Here is a 22,625-nt window from a genome sequence, read left to right as displayed (position 1 = left end):
AGGGCATCCCTCATCCAGCAGCAGCAACAAGAGAGTCGGCCTCTCTGCTGTCACCTCTGACAAAACACTATTATGTGGCCGAGTGAGGAAGACTTGATCCCACTCACGGAAGGCCTTAGAAGTCACAGCATGGACAGTGTGGGAAGCTTGAGAGCCTTAAAAGCTATAGTGTGGACACTGTGGGAGCCAGTGGCTCTCAGCAGGGAGCCCGTGGGCCTCAGAAGTCACAGCATGGACACTGGGAGAGCCAGTGGCTCTCAACAGGGAACCCGATGGCCTAAGAAGCCACATCATGGACACTGGGAGAGCTGCCGGCTCTCAGCAGGGAGCTTGCAGGGCACTCTTAACTTCCTCTCTGGTTCATACTTTTTTTCTCTCTCATGGGGGTCTCCCAAGGCCTTTCATTCGGATTTCATATCCACATAAAGACATCAAGAAAAGACTCCAGCAGAAAGAATTATTAGGCATGGCTGTCAAAAGCTTCATCAGAAAAGCACAAGGGAAGGAGGGAGGAGGCTCAGTAACCCTTCGTGTGCTGGCCTGCAGCCTGGAATTCTGATTAGCTCCGGACATGGAGGGCAGGGTCTGTACATAAGGAATAAGCCATCACACGTGTGTGCCGGTACCCAGTCAGCCGTGGACTCACACACATGTGCATACACAGGCAGACAGGGATGAACCTGGTTGTTGATAGACTTCTAAGGTGTAGCTCTCTGGCTTTGGGTCCAGGCAGCCCTCCTAGGCTCTTGGCTTTTCCATCTGTTTCTCTTTGTTCTCCTTAAAGGATGGTGCTCATCTGCCGTCTAGACGGGTGTCTTCACCTGCTTCTCAGGTGCTGGGGTCTCTGAACCTTGGAGCCAAGATGAAGTCAGAGCAGGGATGCCTTCCACCCTGGGCTCACACTGGGCAGCATGGGTGCAGAGTAGATATCCCAAGCATGCTATTTTGGAAGCCCCTTTACCCCTCTGGCCCTTTGGAAGATGTGTTTGTGCTTAGGAAGGCACGGACCACTGTGGGTATCTCTCCTGTGTTCAGCTTCTGCTTTTCTGGAGAAGAGCTTCCTTACCTGCTTGTCCCAGAAAACTTTGCCACCTACCGAACCCTAACAGTTCCTCAAAGTACAGAATGGCCTTCCAGAGGAAGGCTTCTGGGGACACGGGGGATGCTCAGCTGGTTGAGCAATAGCTACTAGGACCGGGGCAGAGAGAATCTCTGCATGGGCACCAGAAGGCCCCTCCGCATTTGTGGTAAGGGGCCCCCAGCCTCAGGATGCACAGAGCCTTGGGATGCGTTTTCTACGCAGCCTCCCTGAGCACAGAAACCGAAAACCGCATGCCGACAAACAGCTCCCCCGGCAAACGTTTTTATTTCCAATTAGCAAAAGAAAAATTGCTAATTTGCTGTAGTTGGACCAGGCTGACGTCTCAATCTGCAGAGTGTCAGAGCAGTGAAAGAAAATGCTTCACACTGTGCTGGCGAGAGCCGGCAGCTCTAAGAGGGTCAGGGCAGCGGGCCCAGAAACCAGATTGACTGGCCACAGTGCTAAAGTACTCACACAAGACACACATTGTCTGCCGTGCCAGCTCCCGGAGGACCTGCTTTCTCATTCTCTCCCTCAGAGTGCAGCGGAGCTGGGCGGGGGAAGGGTCCAGCGTGGGAGGAGAGGGCCAGAGCCAGGCAGTGAGCCTTTGGGAGGGAGGATCTGAATCGTCTTCAGAAAGGAGCTGCAGAAGCGGGCTAATGATTGCTCTGGCAGGTCTACATCACTTGGAAACAGAACGATAACCCTACTCCCGCCCCCCCCCCCCCCAAGCCCAGCCGCAGCTCTGCCCCCTGAAGATCCGGGTAGATAGTGTCTTGAGGTTGACCAGGGAGGGGAACACATCCAGCAGGGAATATTCAGTCTCTTTTCATGACCTGGAGGAACTCACTCCCCTAGAAGTCCGGGCAGTATCTCTCCTGGTCTCAGATGCAAAGACAGGGCTGAGCCTGCTCCTTGGATTCCTCTAGACATGGTATCTTCTTCACAGAGCTGGGGTGGGATAAGGACCAGAAACCAGTGGAGTCTCCCCTAGGAAACAGTAAAGGCAGTTCTTGGGCCACAGATGTTTGGCACCGAAGTAATAATGAGCCTCCGCATTGACCACATAACCTCAGCCAGCAGAAGCCTCCTAGGCTCTCACAGGACTTACCCGGCTTTGCCCACGGCTCCAGACAGAGGACATCCATTAAGTGCCCACACCAGCCATGATGAAAGCATCCGTCCTGCCCACTCGGCCCACACCGTCTGTCCATCTGTATGCGATACCTCCTTCCGCAGTCCCTTCTGCGGGTCTCAAGCCCACCCACCTCACAGGCCTGTTCCAAGAAGAGCTCTCAATGCTAGGAGCCACATTGCTGTCATAGTGTGCTAGTCGGCCGGGCAGCCTCAGGACAGGCTGTCAGACTGCTGCAGACACCCCCTAAACCCCAACCATAGATGCCTGTGGCTTCTCTGAGTCTGTCACTTCTGTCTAGCTTGGACCTCAGAGCAAGTCATAGGAGGAGGCAGCTGGATGCAGGAGCATGAGGTGTCACTGGCTCTCTTGAGGTTCGGCTCTGCAGAAAGCATGGGGAAGGTGACCTCCAGAGTGTCTGGTTAGCCCAACTGGATGGAGCTCCTCAGTTCTTTTCCCCCTTCCTTGGCAGCTCCTTTGTTTCCAGAAAGAGTGAGAAAATGTGACCCTGACATTGGATGGGGACTGAGAACCAAAGCATTTTAGGGGTTCTCCTTGGAGGGTCTTCTGCACAGAGATCTTGGATGTGGAATCCTAGTTACAGGTGGCCTCAAGGAAAAAGAAAATGAGCCCAGCCCAGCCCTGGGAAGAGAGCATCATCATAAGAACAAAGCGTGTCTGCCACTGGCCCCGCTGATTCAGATGCTCCTGACACGATAGTCTAGTCCTTGTTTCTGAGTCCAGCATACCCTGTCCAGGGAGCACACACCATCACATAGCCCCAGATGATTCTTGAGGCAGAGGCTGGGAATGGATCAGGTAGAGGCTGGGCCCAAGCCATCAGAGCTGGCCGCTGCTGATGTCTGGTTTAGACCTGCCATATGCAACTCTAGTACAAAGTGATCTTGGAGAACATTCTGGTGTTTGGCAAAGACCTCGGAAGGACCCACTGCCTCACTCTAATCTCTAAGGGAATACACACTGTTCTAGGAAAGCCCAAGGCTATACTTGAGCCCTCCAGTAACAGGGCACACCTTCCTACTGTGTGTCTTAGAATAGTTACTTGGTCTCTCTGAGCTTCTGACTCACAATGTAAGAGATGCAGTCAAACCAGATAATGCGTGTGGGACCTTTTCTTTTTTTATACAAGATGTAAAGAATAGTCTGGATGTGTTGTCTTTGTGCAAATAGAGAGAGTGCCTACAGCTGTACAGCTGGGGAATCCTTTGTCCTCAGTGGATGCTGTCTATAGGTACTATATTTTCTTCAGGGAAAATAAAGAGTTACTGCTGGGGCCATCAATCACAGAGAGCCTGGTCTCAGACCTGCAGCACTGTGCCCAAGCCCATGGGGCAGGATAGGCATTTGGAATGTGTCCCTTCCTCCTTGGCTCCCTTCCTTCTGGTCCTGAGCTATCCAGAGCACGTATGTATACATGCTGTGTACATGCAAGCACACAGACACACATGTGTCTATATAGAGAGATACACATGTGTCACACATGAACCATGCTGTACCTGCCTGAGCTCACATGCACATACCCTGGGGGAAGTGTGTTGTTCCCACATGGAGAATGTACTCTTAGTCCAGAGCGCAGTACCTTGAAAACCTCCTCAGCACTTTCCTGGTGAGGGGAACTCTGCATGACAAGGCACCATGGTTTTAAACATGGTGTAGAAAACCTCACGATGGTGTCTTGTCACTCATCTGCCCCCAGACCCTGGGATACCCACAGATTTCCCCTGGCAACCTGCAGGCTGGGATGAGCTAGAGCCGGGAGGATGGTGGGGAAGGAGGGGCCATAGCAGGTGCAGAGCAAGGGCTGGCCTCAGCAGCAGGTGCCCTGACCTTGAGCTCAGGTTCCCTCCCACTCACCCCTCCCCCACAAGGCTGAGCTCCTCAGGTAGAAGAGCCAATGGCAATAGGCGAGATGCCCCCAGCTGCCTGCCACTGTGAGGCCCAGGCTGTGGGGTGCATTTCCCCCCCAGCATCCTGAGCAGGAAGGAAGGAAGGAGCCAATCCGCCCAGCAGACCTGAGTACCAGCCTATTCTTTCTCTGGTAAAGCTTCCTGCTCCCCTCCATCCAGCCACCAACCTTCCCTCCTTTGCTCCATGAGGAAACCTGGCTGTGGCCTCCAGCAAGCTCCAAGTGTTATACCCCACAGGGCCCTACCCAGGGATGGGCCTGGCACGTTCTGGGCCCTGCCCATGAGGCCTTGCTCACTAGCTACTGTTCAGGGCCTGTGTTCTGTCCTGGCTGCTCTCCAGAACTGCTGGCGTCTTGGCCCTGGCGGAGCCCAGAACATGACCTCTGGCAGTAGGCGGGGCCTCAGTACTTTGCAGAGCCCGGCTGGGCTGTCCCACGTGCTGCCTGGGCTGGGGACCAGAATTTCTGCCTGTGGAGTGATGGCCGATGCAGGGTTCAGCTCTGATCCCTCCTGCTTCTGTCTGCTCTGAGGTGCTTAGATTTGGGGACCCATCAATGTGCTTCTGCACTTACTCTCAGGAGGAACTGAGAGGGTTTTTGTTTTGTTTCAGTTGGAGGGGCAATAGAATCTACCGTGGAATCCACAGCTTGAGACCCCACCTACAGAGTGCATATGCTCCAGGCTGTGTGAGCAAGTGGACACACGGCCCTGTCCCCGACACACCTTCAGAGGGCTCCATGAAACCATGCCCTGCCTCTGCCTTAGCCTTCCTGTACTATTAAGGAGTTACCAAATGGGCACAACCTGGACCCATTTTGAAAAGGGCGCAGTTAACCACAGTGTTGATTACAGGGTTACTATCTATCGATTTTTGAGGTGAGCGAACGTTTTCTAAGTTTATAGCGCCTGTTATCTTTTGACTAATAAGAGCAGTGCCGTGAGCCGAAGTTCATCTTCCGTCTGGGCAGTTTCTGAGCTCAGCTCGCCTTGCACACCCTGCACAGGTGTGCCAGGGGTCGCACACAGACACAGACCTCGCCAGTGTGACCGAAGGAGGAGAGACTTTTGGCTGTCACAATAAGTTGGAGTAATGGTTCAGTCAGTAAAATGTTTGTCTTGCATACCTAAGGACCTGAGTTCAATTCCCCTGGGATCCACTTTAAAACATGTAGGGCATGCTTGTCTCAGTTTTGGGGAGGTGGAGACAGGAGGTTCCTAATGTTTGTTAGCCTATCAGCCTAGCCAACCTAAAGCTTCAGGTCAGCAAGAGACCCTGTCTCAACACACACACACACACACACACACACACACACACACACCTGTACGCACAGACACAAAAGTATGGCCAAAAATCTAGAATAAGATTTGTTTGTTTGCTTATTTATTTATTTATATTTAGGTCAAATTAAGCTCACCTAAAACCTGCTTTTTCTGTCATGAGTTGTGGGGAAATACAGTTTGAATCGGGTATTTGGATGGTGGACATATGTTGTGACTTTAGCAACAAATTTCTTGACAAATCACAGACCTGGTACAAGTGTTCCAACCCCACTCAGCTTCCCGGCTCTCTGCTCTCTTCAGCCTTAACTACCTCACATGGGTGAAAGCATCGGGCTCCATCCTCAAATATTAAGACAAACGGATGTCACTTTCAAGAGCATTAAATATAATAGAAAATCCATGGAGGCAATTGAGGGATTTCTCTTCCAGAGAACTGTTGTGTCAGGTAAAGAGGCTGCAGGAGATCAGCCTGCTCCACCCCTCAACTAGATAATCAATTTCCCTGAAAGCATCAATAATCAGAGTGGACATTTATTGCCCCTCGGATGGTTTATCTCTGGGGCTGGGGCAGCAGGGCTATGATGAAATACCAAATCTCCCAGGAAACACAATTAAATGCTGTATGGATAAAGGATTTTATACCATGCACCCAAAAAAGCAATCAGATTCATAATTGAGCTCTAAGGGATGAAACCAGCCAGAAATAAATATCACACCCAAAAGACTTTAACTTGAGTCCTGGTGTTATGGGTCAGGCAACATTGTTGCCAATATGTTGTTTGTTGAGGGCTGTAGCCTGCCCTGCCCCCTTCTGCAGGTGTGACTGTCTGCTCGGGGCTGGCACTGGAGCTTCCTGTTTTCTTGGAGGAGGGAAAGCACATTTCTGGTCTGCATTAACTCAGACTTTGAGGAGAACTGTATATACTCACCTTCGTGAGGCATCCTCACAGTGAGGTCGAGCAATACGGGCCATGGTTGGGATAGAAAATGCCGAGGCACATGGGACCAAAGAAAGAATTCCACGGGAAGCGGGGACTGTCTGAGGGCTTGCTCCCCTTCTCTCGGGTGTCTGGGTGACCCGAGCTGGCCTAGGCAGGAGCTCTTGGGGAGGCTTAAGGTCTTGATTCTGAGATTGTTGTCCCTAGAGACGTTGCTGCCTCCTGCTGGAGTCAAATCCTAGGAACTCTGATGGAGTCAGAGGCAAGGATTAAAGCTCCCCCCACCCCATTGCACCATTGTGTCTCTCCTTGGGCGGGGGCGGGGGCGGCAAAGGGATGGGAGGGCATCTTTGGTCTCAGTTCAGGTCTGCTTGGATCAGGAACTCAATTTTCAAAAGGACCTTGAGAACGTTAGAGTTTAAGGTCATGTACACTTGGCAGAATATGGCTTTTAGTTTGGAAGGGGGAAAAAGTATAAAGGGCATTTTGGATACAAAATAGCTCTTTAAAACAGCATTTTGATGAGTTAAGTATAAATAAATCAGAAACACACGGATTTCATTTCCTTTAAAATACCCGCGGGCTCAAACACTAGCGGGAAAAGTGCCTGGCAAACGGCGGTTTGGGATTTTGACAAACCCAAATATTTTGGAGAGGTTTCTGAGCTGCTTGCACCCGGTCTCCTCTTAGCCCTGCCTTTTGTGAGTGCCCAGCTGCCCCTGGGGGACAGGTCCAGCGGCGGGGGACTGCTCAGGACTGTATTTCTAAAGGGTAACCAAGATATGTTTAGGTATGCACAGGGTGGGCGCTTGCATGTTGGTGTGTACAAGTGCTCAGAGGGAGGAGAGGCTCTGCAACTTCGTTTTGGTGTGGAATGGAAACACACACACACACACACTCGTGTGCACACATACCCTTCTTGAAGGCTGAAATAAGGCTCTGTCTGAACTTGTATAAGGCCGGTGGTGGTGTCTGCTCAAGGCCCAAACCTCTGGGCTCCTATCAAGAGATTTTGCCTCGGAAGGGTCAGTCACGGGGCACAGATCCTGCAGATGGAGCCACCAGGATAGCCAGGTGTGTGGGCAGACCCACAGTAGCTGCATCAATGGCAGGTAACTCTGTCACCTCTGAGGAACATATCTGACTAGGTGAGGACTGATTTACCTGTCCCTGTGACTCAGTGTGATCCCCACTGTAAGCCAGGTCCTTCTGTGGCTACGTTAGGACAGACATTAGTCTGACGAACTTGTGCTAAGAAAGCCTAGAGGCCCAGCGTACAGCTGTCTCTTAGGACGTAGGAACACCAGCTTTCTCCCTTTCCCCAGAAGCTCAGGTACCTACAGGTAAGACTTCACACAGCTAACTATGAGTTGCTCAGAATTTGATCTGCCACAAAATGTTGAGGGAGCTACTCAGACTGGTGGAGCTCACCCTGTAGTTTTATAAACTAATAAAATTTAGAGGCATCCGAGGAGAGCGTGGAAATGTCATCTGCATCACGGGGCTTTCTGGAGAACCACCTGGAGTGACATCATTCAGTCATGGGTTCTTTACTGAGTGTGCTGTGCAGGCACACCCAGGTTCTCACTCGAGACCCCTGAAGGAGCAGACAGGCAGCGCTCTTATCTGAGATCTGGCCCATCGTGGTCGGCTCTGTGTCTCGCTGAGAGACATAAACAGAAAAGCCACTTGGCAATGGTTGCCTGAGACATCTTTCCCCCCACAATGTTCCTTTTGGCATCTGATTAGAAAAAAAAATCTTGCAATCAATACCCAAAGTTGGATTTTGAGATTTTCTGCAGGATTGGGCTTGGAGCATTTAATAACAAGGTTCCTTACTATACTCACCCTCTAAATTTATAACAAAAACAAATATTTCCCCTTCCTGACGCAGAAGGCCATGCCAACGGCATGGAGGAGCCTGGATACAAGGGAGGAAGCAATTGGATCCGCTTAAACGCCACAAACATAACCCCCCAGCGCTTCTTAGCAAGACCGGGTCCCTTAACGGGGACCCCGGGGAACAAGAACATTCCGGCTAATCTCCGACCACTTCTCCTAATTGTACGATGTTATGCGCTAATCAACAGCCAATGTCTTTTCTCTGTAAGACCAAGACAAAGCCTCAAATTACTAATTACACAAATACAGTGTCTTTTGCTAATTGGATTGGTTAATGTTAGTTCATAAAGCTCTTTAAGGATAGGCAGTGTGGTATGAAAGAGGCAATTCATACGTTTAATAACAGGCTAATAACTGTCAGCGATGAATAATCAGCTGTTGCCACGTGTGCGGAACGTCCTGCGCTCTTTCCAGCTCTTTTGCGTGCCTGTTACAAATTAATGCCTTTGCAAGAGCCAACTGGTATGTCAAACCCCTGTCTCCCGCCGCTTGCGTCCCCACCTTGCCTCTGGCCTGAGAGCCTTGGAGCATATGCCTGGCCACAAACGTGGTGGCCATGTGGGGAGTTGGTTCTCCTACGTAAAATGGACCTCTGTTACTCCTATTGTTTATGAAAGAGCTGGACGATTAGGGACAGGAGCCAGGGTCCCGAGTCCTTGTCCTAAGGCCACAGGCTAAGCTGTTTTACTCAGTGACCCTGGGCAAGCTCCTTGACCTTCACAGGCCTCAGTCAACTCAGCTGGAAAATTGGGTAAAATGATTGTGGTGGCTCTGAGCACAGAGCTGCTGAGTGGAGAGCTGGGTCGAGCAGACCGGCGTGCGGGCAGCCACCGTGGCTGGGTCTGACTTCCTCTAGAGAAGCCAGTGCTGAAAGGACTTCTGAACCCAAGGTCCTGGTTGGTAAATTGCAAAGACCAGTGTCCCCAGCCCCTAGCTCACACTTCACAGTCTCACTGAGCCTCAGACTCAAGGTCACCATAAGATATTAGAAAAACAAGCGCAGTAACTCTGTTGTGAGAATCTTCCAGGAGAGCCCAGGTTCTTGGGAGGGCAGGTAATGGCCCTAGCTTGGGGACTTTTCCTCCATGTGCTTAGGAAGCTATGAAGGAGCTAGAGAGATGGCTCAGCGGTTAAGATCACTGACTGATTTTCCAGGGGGACCGGGGTTCAATTCCCAGCACCCACATGGCAGCTCACAACCATCTGTAACTCCTGCTCCAGGGGCTCCGACACCCTCACACAGACATCCAGGCATGAAAAGCACCAGTGCACATAAACTTAAAAGAAATACATAATTTTAAAAGAAGAAACAGCTGTTCGAGTCCTCGAGTGCAGCTGAGCTTCCCTCCTCCCGCATGCCTGCGGGTGTGGGCTTCCTGCTGTATTCCAGCTTTTTTTCTGTTTTATCTGAGTGTGTGTTTCCATCAGGAATGGTCTTTAGGACAAAAGGGAGTCTTTCCGTGGGTCTCACAAAACAAGAAGCGTGCTCATGGGATGAGAAACGAGCTCAGGAGGGAACGTGAGCTATTCTGTTTACCACAAGCATGTCTCATACTGGAGGCTTCTGCTGTATTCAAGGTGACTTTGAGACCAGGTAGCCCAGAGGAAGTCCCTCACAAGCCGTGGTTTACCTGAAAACTTTTCAACTTTCTGCTGACACAAAACACCGTGTATTCAGCAGAACTTCAACTTTGAATTCTGCCCTGTAGCTTTTCCTGGGCCAGTCACACACAGTATGATCCTTTCTCAGCCACTGCCCCTAGGAAGCTGTGCAATCACAGGGGAAACAGCCGGCATTCTGTAGCATGCTATGCTATGCTATGCCGTGAGCTGGGATGTCCAGAATGCGAGGTGTAGCCAATGTGTCTTTGATCTGTGGTATTTTCAGCTTAGGATGATTTATCAGGACGTGACCCCATACCAAGACCAGGACCATCTTTGTAGCAGCTCGTCATAATTAACACCGTTAGATCCAAACAAACACACTGACTATAAAGGGAAAAAAAGGGAGTTTTTCATCCCTCCCAATCAGCTCTCCATTACTACGGCCCCTCCGTCCACTCCCAAGAGGGGGATCAGGCTGAGAGGGTGTCACAAGAGAGGGGGTGGGGGGAGCAGAGCCATTGCCAACTGCTTCTGATTACCCATCTTTACTCCGGGGAGGCTGCAGCTGGGGATTGTGGGCTTCAAGGTCCTGTGGGGTGGGTCCCAGCAGCTGCTGGCCAGACCAGGTGTCTCACAGCCCAGACAAGGCTCCTAACCCACCCTTTCCCACCTTCCCAGAGGCAAGCAAGGCCATAAGGCATCAGGAGCTGTTGTTTTTTCTGCATGGGATTTTTGTCTTTGTGAGTCAGCTCATCCCTCATGGCCACTAGAAAGCCTGTGCCTACCTTTTGTCTCAGGTCTAGAGTATCGGGGTCCTGTGATCTCTGCATCTTTCCATCAGCAGTGTGGGCCAGTGTTAATGCTCTTCTGTAAAATGTCTGTGTGCCATGCACAGCTGCCTACACTTATTCTTCATTTCGTGGCCCCTTAAAACCGAAAGAGCCACACTTATCTGACAGGCTGCCCCCAAGCAGACCACAGGCTGGATGAGACCTATGAGCCATAGAGAGTAGCTGGTCCCTGCCCAGTGCTGGGACAGCCAAGATGGCTTCCTTTCCCTACCCTGGGATAGTATCACCTAGTATAGATTAACCTCCTTAGGACTTGATGTTAGTGTTCCCTGTCACGGAAGCAGGTCCATCTTTGGTAACAGTATTACAATTGTATCCTTTTATCTCCTTTGGCAGCTTCAACACATCTTCTAGTCTATGTTATCCCATACCACAGAGGCAGAAGAGAGGTCATAGGGCCACCAAGGGCATGCAAGGTGTCTTGTCCCAGCCCTGTAGCCTCTCCCAGTTCTGTGAAGGTTCCATACGGGAAAAGGACAGATCAAACACCAGAACTGTCTGGGGAGATTCTGAGGGTAGGCAGCCTCAGGGCGTGCTTGCTGAAATCCAGCAGGGCTGGACAATTCTGCATAATCCCACAGCATTTCGCTATGCCTGATCCCAACTAGGGCAAAACGTGGGGTACAGGCGTTCACTTGAGAGCTGAAGGCAGAATGGGGTGAGACAAGCCTGTATCTCCCACCCCACAGAGCAGATCTGAGCCCCAGGACTCCTGGCTACAGCCATGATCTTGTGGATTCTGCAAGATCCCCGAGGCTGGAACTTCACAGCCGTGTACAGATTCCCCCACACAGCTGTTCCTGTAATTGGGTCCCATTAGGAAAGTGTGCGGTCTTGTCTGGCGGCGGCTCTCAGCCTCCCTCTGCCCCCTCCCATAGTGGTCTCAAGTTAGCACTGTAGCTGTGACTAAACCCAGACACTTGGGCCTCTGCTATCCCGTTATCCCTTCTCAGCAGATTGGAAACATCATCGTTTATAAGAGAGAAAGCAAGGCTCCTTACACCCCTGTGGATGGTTTCTTCAAATAGAACCCGGTTCCACAAAAGCCAAATGAGATAGGCTCAGTGCACACTCTGCGAAGTTGGCTATGTGACACTGGACATGCGCTCCAACCTCTCTCTAAGTCTCTGCATTCTCTGGCCTAGATAAGGATACTTCCTGAGAGCAAGGAGTAAGACCCAGGAGTGACCCCTGAAGAAGGGGGAGCCATCACAGCTGTTAGTCTACTTGATACTTTGTTATAGGTGGGAATGGGAACAGTGGTACAGCTGGCCTCCTTGGCTGCTAGTTTGTAGGAATTCCAAGTGAGCATGGGCAAACTGATAGGGAGAATCATTAGTGTGATAAATGCAGGTGAGAATTCATTTAAAAAAAAAACTGTGGCCGGATTTTCTTGGGGGGAGGCGTTATAATTGGAACATCTGTGGTGGTATTCATCTTCCTCCATCTCCAGAATGCACTATTGTCCCCGCCTTCTCTTTTTGTGTGTGTGTACATCTTCATGTATGCGTGCAAGAGTCTGTGGTTGCAAATACAGTATATTTGCACCAACATTTAGAGGCCGGAGGTTGGCACTGGGTATCTGCCTCTATTGTTTGCCACCTTAATTTTTAAAGGAAGGTCCCTCACTGAAGCTTGAGCTTGCTGATTTGTCTAGACTGGACGGCCAACAAGGCCCAGGGATCCCCCTGTCTCTGCCTTTCCAACATTGGGATTACAGGTGGAAAAGTGTGTGTATGCATGTGCTGGCATGCGGTTATGTGTACCACATGCATGCAGGTGCTTGGGGAGGCCCTGGAATTGGAGTTACGGGCCATTGTGGGGTTCTGGGAATCTGAACTCAAGACTTCAAGCGTGTGCTCCAAACAGTTTCCCAACTGAGCTGCTTTTTTTTTTTTTTTTTTTTTTGCTACTGTTTGTCCTTTTAAACGGGATCACTTTTGATTCACTCCCACCTCCAGGTAATGGATGGTTGCCTCCAACCCCAGTGAGGAAGGTTTTGTCACAGCCCCAGAAGGGCTGAAACGCCAGGGGTCGAGCCCCTGGGGCCTCTGGATGTTGCAGTTGCGTGACAGAGTCTCCATCACAGGAGATCTATGAGCTTTCTATTCACTTATGATTATTAAAGATTGCCTTAACAAACAAGCCATCGATAAGTGGGGTCAGGTTGAAGTGCATTAATATAATTCTATCAATATGGATAATTTCTATAACTAGACAGGTTGAAAATGAAAGACAAATGCTTGTGTGGAGCCATTAGTTAGCCTGACGATTTGTTTTTCCCCACCTAGGAAGCAAAATGCCCTCTGGAGACAATGAGGCACAGGTCTGTAGGGCCACTGTGGGTCTCTGTGGGCTGTCAGCAAGGATCCCTGGTGGTACCTGTGCTAAACACCCTCTGGTTCCAGGTGATGTCAGGTGCTCATGCGAGGGTTTCCAGAGCTCTCTAAGTAAGATGGGAGAATGGCAACGAGGGTTCTAGGAGTGTGAGCCGGAAAGAGCTGCCTCTGTGTTCGTGATGTTGTCTTGTGTTGGTTCGAGCAACCAGGGGCTGAGCAAAGAAAGGAGGCATGGGTGTTCCTGTCTGGGCTTGACACAGACATCTGTTCTTGGGGCTGGGACTGCAGGTCAGCATAGAGTGCTTGCTTAATGTGGTTCCAACGCTAGCATCCAAGAGTGGAAAGGGGGTGGGGAAGAGAAGACAGGTGGAAAGGAAAAAGAGAAAAAGGAAGGGAAAGAAGGATGGATGGATGGATGGATGGATGGATGGATGGATGGGTGGATGGGTGGATGGATGGGTGGGTGAATGGATGGGTGTATGGGCGGGTGGATAGTGGGTGGGTTGATGCATGGATGGGTGGGTGGGTGCAGGGAGGCTGTTCTGGGCCAGAAAAGAATTCAGACAGCAGGGAGCCTCCCTTGCTTCCATAAATTTGTCTCTTGGAACTTGCAAGAATATCTACAGCCACCTTCCTTTCCCTGTCCAAGTCTGAGTCCAGATTCCTCCCATACATGCTACGTCGTAGAGTTCATCCTGGGCCTGGCCTGGCCAGGTTCACCTGCGTCCCTCTGTCTGAATGGTTAACCCTTTGCTGAGAGGGCAGATCTTGGGATAAGTGTTCCTATCACAGAATGACAACCATGATGAGCTTTTGGAGGTCTTGTGGAATAAGGTAGAATCCGTGGGGATGGGTGTGAAGTACACTTGTGACATCATGCTGTGTGCATAGAACATCCAGTTCCTATAGTGCTAGATCTGTTGCTAGTGTTTGCAGAGACATAGGTTCTCATAGTCCCCATGAATATCCAGGAGTGGCTGTCAATACAGACCTAGCCCATGGTATTTTAGTGTCTCTGGGGCCTCGTGCCTGATATGTCTCTGCTTCTGGATTCTTTCTCTGCCTGGTGTCTCTTCCCCTCTGGGGTAACTCACTGCTCTAGCTAGAATACTCTAAGCTCTGCTGGCCTTCACTGAGATTGATAGCACTGGTGGAAAGATGCTGGTCAAGGGAGTAGGGGTTGAAGGGTCAGGGCCAAGGGTCAAGGTAACGTTCCACTCTTCTGCAACTAATGGCTTTTACCCATACCAGGTGCTCAGCACAGGGAGTCAGGGCATCTCTGGATTAGTCCTGTGGCAGCTGAGGTGAGGCCCCCACCCCCCCAACGCAGTCCCCCAGATCCTGCTCTTTCTGGTCTGTGTTCTCCACAGCCCAGCTCTTCAGAAGGATGGATACTCTGGAGTGAGACTCAGCTCTGACCCCCTCTTCACTGCTGGCTGTGTGTCCCATCCTGGAGCCAAATGTCAGAGCCTCTTAGACTCACACACAAGCCCTTTCCACACTAAAAATGGTTGCATGTTGTGAACCATTGTCTGGGAGTCCCACATGTCACCCACTCCTGATTTACCTGCACGTCCTCTGCAGACATCAATCTTTCGGGAGCAGGAGGAAGAAGCCATCCACCAAGAGCCTGGTAGGATCTGAACATTTCTTTCTCCTGGACTCACAGGAGCCCACGCCCCACACTGACACTGTTCCTGGCCCTGGTCCTCAGCTTGGGAGGGCAAGGGGAGCAGAGCCGACCACGGCTGCTGACTTCTTCCTCCAAGTTTCACTCACAACCATTCTTCCACTAGTGCCCCTTCCCTGGGCTGCAGCCACTATCCAGGACTTGGGTGGCCAGGAGTGGGGCCCCGAGTTCTTACCAGCCCTCTGGGGGTGCCTAGTGGAAGGATCTGTTGTTCTGAGGGACCCCTAAACTGACCAGCACCTATAGAATGAAGCTGAGCAGAAGTGCTGCCTAGCCTGTGTGGAGAGGGTCATAGCCTTGGAAGGTCTACACTCCGTAGGGAAAGGCCAGATTCCTGATGGGAATAGCTATATAGAAGGGTACTGCATCCGGCCAATCTGTGTCCCTTTCCTCAAAAGAACAACTGTAGGGATGGGAAATGAAAGTCTTTGTAAATGCTTCCCCCGTAGGTGTTCAGCCCGGGGCCCAGCCTTCAATCTGCTATGGCATAGCAGAGCTTCAAGCAGGAGACGGTTAAAGTCAAAGACAGACCACTCTACCTGCTTGTTGCCAGGGTCTCAGGAGTAGGGTGTCAGGTCCTGCGGAGGCCTGGGTCACCAGCTGCCCAGGTTTTTAGTAAAATCCAGCTCCTCATCCAGCCTCCATGCCTTTCAGCAAGGCAGCATCTCTGCCTGTGTGGGAGGGGCTCCTCAGCCCCTCCTCCACCTTTGCTGGTTCTCTGCTACATCCCATTCCTGATCACCCCTCCTCCCTACCTCAGGGTCCCTGTGCCAGCCCTGCCCATGCTCACCCCTCCCTCAGGATCCCTGTGTCACAAAAAGTACGGGTTCATTGGCCCTTCTTGCTAATGTTAACTGTTGGAATAAGTGTAGTGAAGGATCCACTGTTCAGTGCGCTTTGGAGTAGCTCCAAGTCACTGCCTGTGAGGCGGTGTAGACAAAGGTACCCCATGACTACCCACAGATGAGGGTGAGAAGAGACATTGACCCTAGACAGACAGAGATGCCGTAACCTTCAGATCCGATCACTCCACAACAGGCCGCCACAAGCACCAGGCAGCCTCTGCTGGACAAGGTGTCTGACAGTGTGATCGCAGGCCCAGAACTGCCACTGAACAGAGTGTTCTTGGATCATCTGATGGCAGCCAACCTGTGCCCAGGTTCTGCATCACAATGCTGGCCTGGCTGCATAAGGCAGACCCATGCCTAAGGGAAAATGTTAAATGTTTGGGCACAGGACTGAGTGCCACTGGCCCCATCAGGCCCCATCAGGCCCCATCAGGCCATGCAGAAGGCTGGGCACACCCCATCCAATCCATGAAGGGTGTGGGATAGGGGGTTCCATCACACCCTTCATGAGGAGTGGGTTTCACAGGGGACTTCGGAGAAAACCAGTGCCTCTCCTCATACAGAGCTAGCGTCCAAGCTGCCCAGGGTCTTTGGCTAGCCATATAGAACAGCTCTGGAAGGTAGGGTGATGTCAGCATTCCCCTGGGACTGGTCTCTCCAAAGGAACTCTAGCAGGGGAGTTATGACATGCCCCTGAGGACAGGAGGGCTGGCGGAGCACAGACAGGCGTGGAGACCTCTCTGCATTTTAGGGATGGGCTCCAGAACGGTCCTCTGCTGCTGCGCTAGACTGTGTAAATATTTTTCTTAGGAGGAAAGAGAGAGCCCCCATTCATTAGACAGCTCTCGCTTGCAGGAACTGAGAAGTATCTGTTTAGGCATAAAAGCTAAAAACAGTGTCCACCGCTCTTAAAAAAAATCATTTCTACAGCTCAAACATGGCCAAGCTGATTTTTTTTTTCAAATGCAATAAATAAATAAATATGACCCCACTCTCCCAGCTGAGAGCACAGGAGTTTGTGTCAACACGGCCAGATCCTTTGCTCTGGAAGCCAGGACTGGCCTGGGGATTCAGAACATCTCAGGGTTCTCACTAGAACTGCCAATGCATGTGTCCCAGCTCAGCTCTGGCCAATGCTCCCGCCATGGGGTGTGTCCCTCTCCTAGGGAGATCCGGACAGGCATCAGGTGTGGGACCTGCAGGGCCCATACAACACAGGGACAGAGGCTCACATACCAGCATTTCCCGGCCTGCCCGCCATTTCTTTGCCTTTCCTTCCATGTTTTCACACCCCCGCCCCCTGATTCTGTTTCCTGGTGATAAAGCCTAGATCAGCTACCTCCAGGCTCTTCCATGAAGGAGGTTGTCCCAGAAATGCCAGAAGCACCAGATGATGACAGCTGCTAATGTCATTATAGTCACCCGTAATGAGGTGCTCGTGTGCCACTTATACCAGGCAAGATGTCAGGACTGAACTGTTGATCTGGGAGAAAAATGGAGGGTGAACACTATTCTTCCAGAAGTTCACCTTCAAGCTGGGTGGTGGTGGCGCACACCTTTAGTCCCAGCACTGGGGAGGCAGAGGCAGGTGGATCTCTGAGTTCAAGGCCATCGTTCCAGGATAGCCAGGGCTACACAGAGAAACCCTGTGTCAAAAAAACAAAAGAAGAAGAGGAGGAGGAGGAGGAAGAAATTCACCTTCAGCCAGTAAAGTACTTGGTGCGTAGATTTAAGGGCTTGGGTTCACTCTCACAGAATTTGCCTAATGACAAAAACGTCTATACATCCTGGTACATATTTCTAATCCCCGTACTGGATAGATAGAGACAGGAGGGTACCTAGAGCTCACTCACCAGCCCATCTAGCTGAATTAGTAAGTTCCAAGCCAATGAGAGGCATTAGCCTCAAAGTGCATGTATGCCCATTTCCATCATCTCAGAAAGAGTTAAGGGTATTCCTCTCCAAAGACTAGCTGGGTTCTCATCAGGGTAGCCCCATGCAATCCTGTTCTTTAGCTTCTGAGCCTATGAGTAGAAAACTCTGCGGTAAGAGCAGGCCTTATAGAGCTCAACACTTCTGATGATGGGAAGGTCAACAGCCACCATCATGTGTCATCTACTCAGTGTCCCCCAAACAACCCTGAGCCCACAACCTCCTCCAGTCATCAAGCAAGGCTCAGAGCCAGGACAGGATGCCTGGGAGTCCCTACCAACATTCTCTTCATAACATCACAAGTACTCTGCCCTTGTCCCCACTCAGAAGAGATCCAATAATCAACTTCCTGAAGGTTCTGGACGCACACACAAATCCTCAGATCCAGAGAAACTACTTCAAAAACATGTAAGAGAGGAATATGGGCTAGAGAGACACAGGCTATGTACAAAGGCCCGAGGACAGCCCAGAGCAAGCCAGACCGTGCTCCCCAGTCTGGCTGTTCTGGCTTGGAGTGGCCTTATGTTGGGGCTCATGTTGGTTTTCTCCCATGGGTCTGCTCCCAGATTCTTTGAAGGGAGAGACGCCTTCTGGGATCCATTTGTGACACCAAACAGAAAGTCGGCCCCCTTGGGGGATATGCCAGAGTTTTGGAGCTGTGAGCCTATGAGATGTCTGTATGTGTGTGTCTACTCCTCACCAACCTCTTGGAGAACAGAGGGTATTTATTTTAAGAGTCAAAAAAGATGTTTTGAGCAACCCCACTTAGCTAAATCCTGGCACCGATACTTGAGAGAGAAGCTAAATGCCGGAGGTCAAACCTTGCTTTTTTGGCTAAAATGTTCAATCAAAACACACCTAATACTTCTGCTGGGGTGTGGGGGAGACGTTGAGAGCCTGGGGCAGCCACTGCCAGCAGTCGGCAAGCCGGCAGTACAAGCACTGAGGCTAAGCTAGCAACATAAAGAGGGTTTTCAGCAAAAGGCAGCCCAGCCAGCAAGGAAGCCAAGGCTGAGAGGCTCCGGAGTGTGTCCGGCGGTTTCTCCACCCAAGGTCAGCAGCGGGTGAGGAGGGCCTCATTAAAGATATTTCTACCTGGCAAGGCTGCCATTAAATCAGAACCTGGCTCAAACCTTCCCTTGTAGGGGGGCTCTGGAAACTCATGAGGTGCCAGCTTCCTCTGAGGGCGTGATGCTCCCTGCTCCAGCACTAGTCACTCAGGAAGCCTGCCACAAGATACTTGCTTGGTCCTCGGCAGCTCTCAGTTTGTCTCGGTGCAAGCTTGCACGCCCCACAGCCCAGGGAGTATCTGCTCAGAGTACGGGTGAAGAGGGCCAAGGAACAGAGCCTCAGCTCCTCTCCCCAAGGCTGGCCAGGACCCATGACCTAGAAAGCACAAGGCTCTGGTTGTTCCCTCCTACTTGGTGACTCTTGACGAGAGTTGTATATGAGGTCGTTGATGTCCCTTTGTGAGTCCCCATCTGATAGCGAACTCCAGGGTAGGTAGTAACAGTGCCCATAATGACATAGCAGATGGGTTAACTGGGCACTTACCCACTGCTACTCCTTAGCTTCTGATGTGGGCCCTGCTTGGGACTACACTCATTCGCAGGTCTATGGAACACAGTTTGCCTTCCCCTGAGTTAAAGGGTGACCGGCAGGTTGGGAGAAGGCTGTGCAGCCACTCACAGGCTGTGTATGGTGGCAAGAAGACCCAGCTCCCCAGAACATTCCTGCTGGTTTCCAACTGAGGTGTGGGGCATAAGCTGGTGTGGGTGACCAGAGTTCTGCCTGGAACACCATATCTCGGAGACACGGGTAGCCTCTGCAGTGTCTGCAACCCCCTGCGAGAAAGGCCGCTCTGGTTTCTGGAATCCAGAACTGGCAGACCCAGCTGTCTTTTCTGTAAGCTGAGGCCTCGTGCCCCCAATCTATCTCAATATCTTCTCATTCCACTGGTGGCGATTAACTTCTTGAAAAGTGAGACACGATTTCAGAATGCAGCCTCTGGTGTCTTCAGAAAAGAAACTCCACCTTTGGCCTTGCGACTGATTTGAGCCATTTCTAGCACGCAGAACCTTCTAGTCCCCTGCAAACTAGTGACTGAGGGAAACCTTTCCTATGTGGGTCTCCCCAATGCAAACAGGGTGGCCCAGGCGACAAAGGCCTTGTAAATGTAGTTGTCCGCATTGCCACTTTTCTGTGACCTGGGCCTTTGGGAGGCTAGGGAGACAGTGCGGTCAGAGCCATCCGAATCACAGGAAACTCAAGCTTGCTACAATAGGAGGCACCTATGTGTGGGGGAGATGGGGGAAAGGAAGGAGGGCAGGAAAAGAACAGCCCCACTCTGCAGGCCATGAATCTGAGGTCCCACAGGTCCAGGGTGGCCTTTGTTGATGTCCCAAAGGCTGGTGTTTGATCCCTGCAGCTGTAGGAAGGCAGTGTTGAGGGGAGCTCCCTGAACAACTCTGTCAGGGGTGCTGTTGAAGGACTTCATCCTCTCTCCAAAGTTATGGTCATCTGTGCTTAGAACACAGATATGTGGGTGCTAGCTAGATTGCCTGGAAGATTCAAACCCTTTCCTGCTAGGAGGAAGGAATCTCTAAAAAAAAGAGCACTCCCTCAGAGGCAGCCACACGCTCCAGAACCTTGAATGTGAGCAGCGTGAGCTGGCGATAGGCCCTTCCCAAGGACCTCTGTTGGCTGCTGGTGACCTTGCCGGCACCTGAAGCTTGACTGAGCACACAGAGGGCAGAGCAGACAGGTATGCAAAGGCATTCTAGCCTCGGCCCCACATTTACTAGTGACACGAGGTGCAACTTTCACATCAGAAGTCTCTGCTGTGACAGGAGACACCCCCTTACTCTCAGAGATCGCCTAGGACTGGGGTGGGCGCCCTCTCCAGAAGTCCAGGACAGCCTTGCATCAGAATGGCCAGAGACATCTCATAGCCCGCCCTACGCCCTAGCCCTCCCTCCAGTGTCTAGAACTGTGTTGACGTTAGAGTGTTAGTACAAGGTGGCTGTGGAATGCCACCAGGCAAGCTCCTTAGACACGGAGTCCTGTGACCTGTCTGTTGACAGGTTCAGCACACACAGCACATACTCAGAGACTTTGCAGCTGTGTGTGCCTGCGTGCGTGCGTGCGTGCGTGCGTGCGTGTGTGTGTGTGTGTGTGAACCCTCCGGAGGCTGGTGTGAGTCTGCGTGGCGTTCACCTAGCCTTCCCTCACTTTCACTAAGAGTCACTTTTCCAAACCACACTTTCAGAATTTATTAAAAGAAACATAAAGTTCCCAATTGGTTAGAATTCCCAACGTTTAGAATATGGCCTCTTGTTATTACAGCTGAGCCAGGCAGAGCCTTTTTGGTGTACCGCACTCCCTTGCCGGTCTGCACGGGCACACATGGGCACCTCAGGGTAGCGGGAAAGGAAGGGAGAGAAAGCCCTTTGGGTTGACATAACTCCTCACTCTGTTTTTCAAGTTTGACTTTCCATCTTGGTTCCTATTCTTTTGGAAATGACATTAAGATTTATGAACATGAGGCTATGGGCTGGACTCCCAATCCAGAAGGGAAAAGTCTGGTTTCTACCACTCATTTGTCGGTTTGCTTAGCTGTAGCGTTTTTTGTGTCTGGTCACTGAAGCACCCGCCCTCTAGGCGGGGCTGCTGGGGAAAAACGCTTCGCGGCTCTGCAGATCAGAGTCAAGGACAGCTGTGTGGACTGAAGGATGCAAGGGTGGCGCTCTCTCTCTCCTGCTGCCAGATGTGTCTGTGAGGTAGAGGATGCAGGTCTGCTGTGGTTCAAGTGCCTCCATGATGTCCAGCGCCACAGCTGAAGAAGTACCCCCAGACACCACAAAGCCGACTTCCTTCCCCGGGGCATGTCATGTTAATAGGAGCAGGTGACACGCTGCCATCCCAGACTCAAGGAACCCGTGCCTGCTCCCATATCCGATGTCTCAGAACAGAGGTGGAACTCATGGCTCCCCGGAGCTCTGCCTCCTAAGCCAAACTGGAATCCCTAGGAGGACAGGGTCATGCCGGCAGCCTGAGAATCTTTTAAGGCTGGGCAAACTAGAGCAGGAGACATTTCTACAGAGGCTCTGCTGGGTTTTCTGGCAGAGCTCAAAGTCTGCTGTACCTTTCAGGGTCTGAGCTCCCTGCTGGTTGCAGCCAAGGGCGGCCTGTTTTAGGATGTGTTGGCCCTCACACTTTCATTACTTGGCCATGGGTTCTCCACAAAGCAACACCGACTCCGAAGAGGAGCTGTAAAGGACAAACCGCAACATTTGCAGGGCAAGGACACCTTTCAGGTCCCCAGCATATGGAGTTTCTGTTAGAATAAGGACACTAAGCGAATGATGGAGGACATGTATATCCACTTTGCTCTTGACGGTGGATGTGGTGTGACTAGCTGTACGAGTTCTGGCCTTGACTTTCTCAAAACAATAGGTTGTAACCTAGAATCGTGGGCCACGCGTTGCTTTCTGTCGGGCAATGTTTACCATATATGCGCGTGCATGCGTGTACACACATGGAAACTAAAAGAGTCCCCAACAACATTTCCCTTCATTTCTCAGGGAAGCCACGGGATCTTGCCTTCACGCTGGAGAGGTGTTGATCCCCCTGTGGTTCACAGCCCTCTGCGGCGTGAAGGCGACACCTGTTAGCCACTAACAGCCCTTTCCGATTTGCTTTGCAGCAGATGCTGACGGATACAGAGGTGTCATCCCAGGAGAGCTGCATCAAAAAGGTAGGCAAACCTGCCGTGACTGTCGTCACCCCCAGTACCCTTTTCCGTGGCTCCTGGTGAGACAGCTATGTGGTCCTGGTTGTTTCTGAGCTACAGAGCAAAGAACCAGTCCATGAGCAGAGCATCATCTGCACACAGTATATGAATGCCATCAGGGGAGACACTCATTTTCACTGTGTAAGCGGCAGTGGGGGGGGGGTCACCTCACTAAGCCACCCCAGCTCTTGAGAACAGAGGACAACCCTGGGCCCGTGGGAATGCTGTGGGCCATGCAGACACAGGAAAACTAAATAAAGGCAGGTTGTGTTTATTTAACTATCTTCACTGAATACTCACATG

At 51.4% G+C, this 22,625-nt stretch overlaps 1 protein-coding gene across 1 annotated transcript in view; it reads left to right on the top strand.

Moving 5' to 3' along the window:
- Positions 1-22,346, top strand: part of LOC121443533 (histone-lysine N-methyltransferase PRDM16-like) — a 152,583-nt gene extending 130,237 nt beyond the window's left edge. Inside the window, exon 3 of the mRNA XM_041645298.1 lies at positions 22,236-22,346. Coding sequence (XP_041501232.1) covers positions 22,236-22,346 — 111 coding nt within the window. The remainder of the gene's footprint in view (positions 1-22,235) is intronic.
- Positions 22,347-22,625: the final 279 nt, after the last annotated feature.

Source organism: Microtus oregoni, unplaced genomic scaffold (genome assembly GCF_018167655.1).
Source record: "Microtus oregoni isolate MIOR12 unplaced genomic scaffold, Mior012 000109F_ref0000275, whole genome shotgun sequence".
NCBI lineage: Eukaryota > Metazoa > Chordata > Mammalia > Rodentia > Cricetidae > Microtus > Microtus oregoni.
This window is presented reverse-complemented; position numbering and strand designations above follow the sequence as displayed.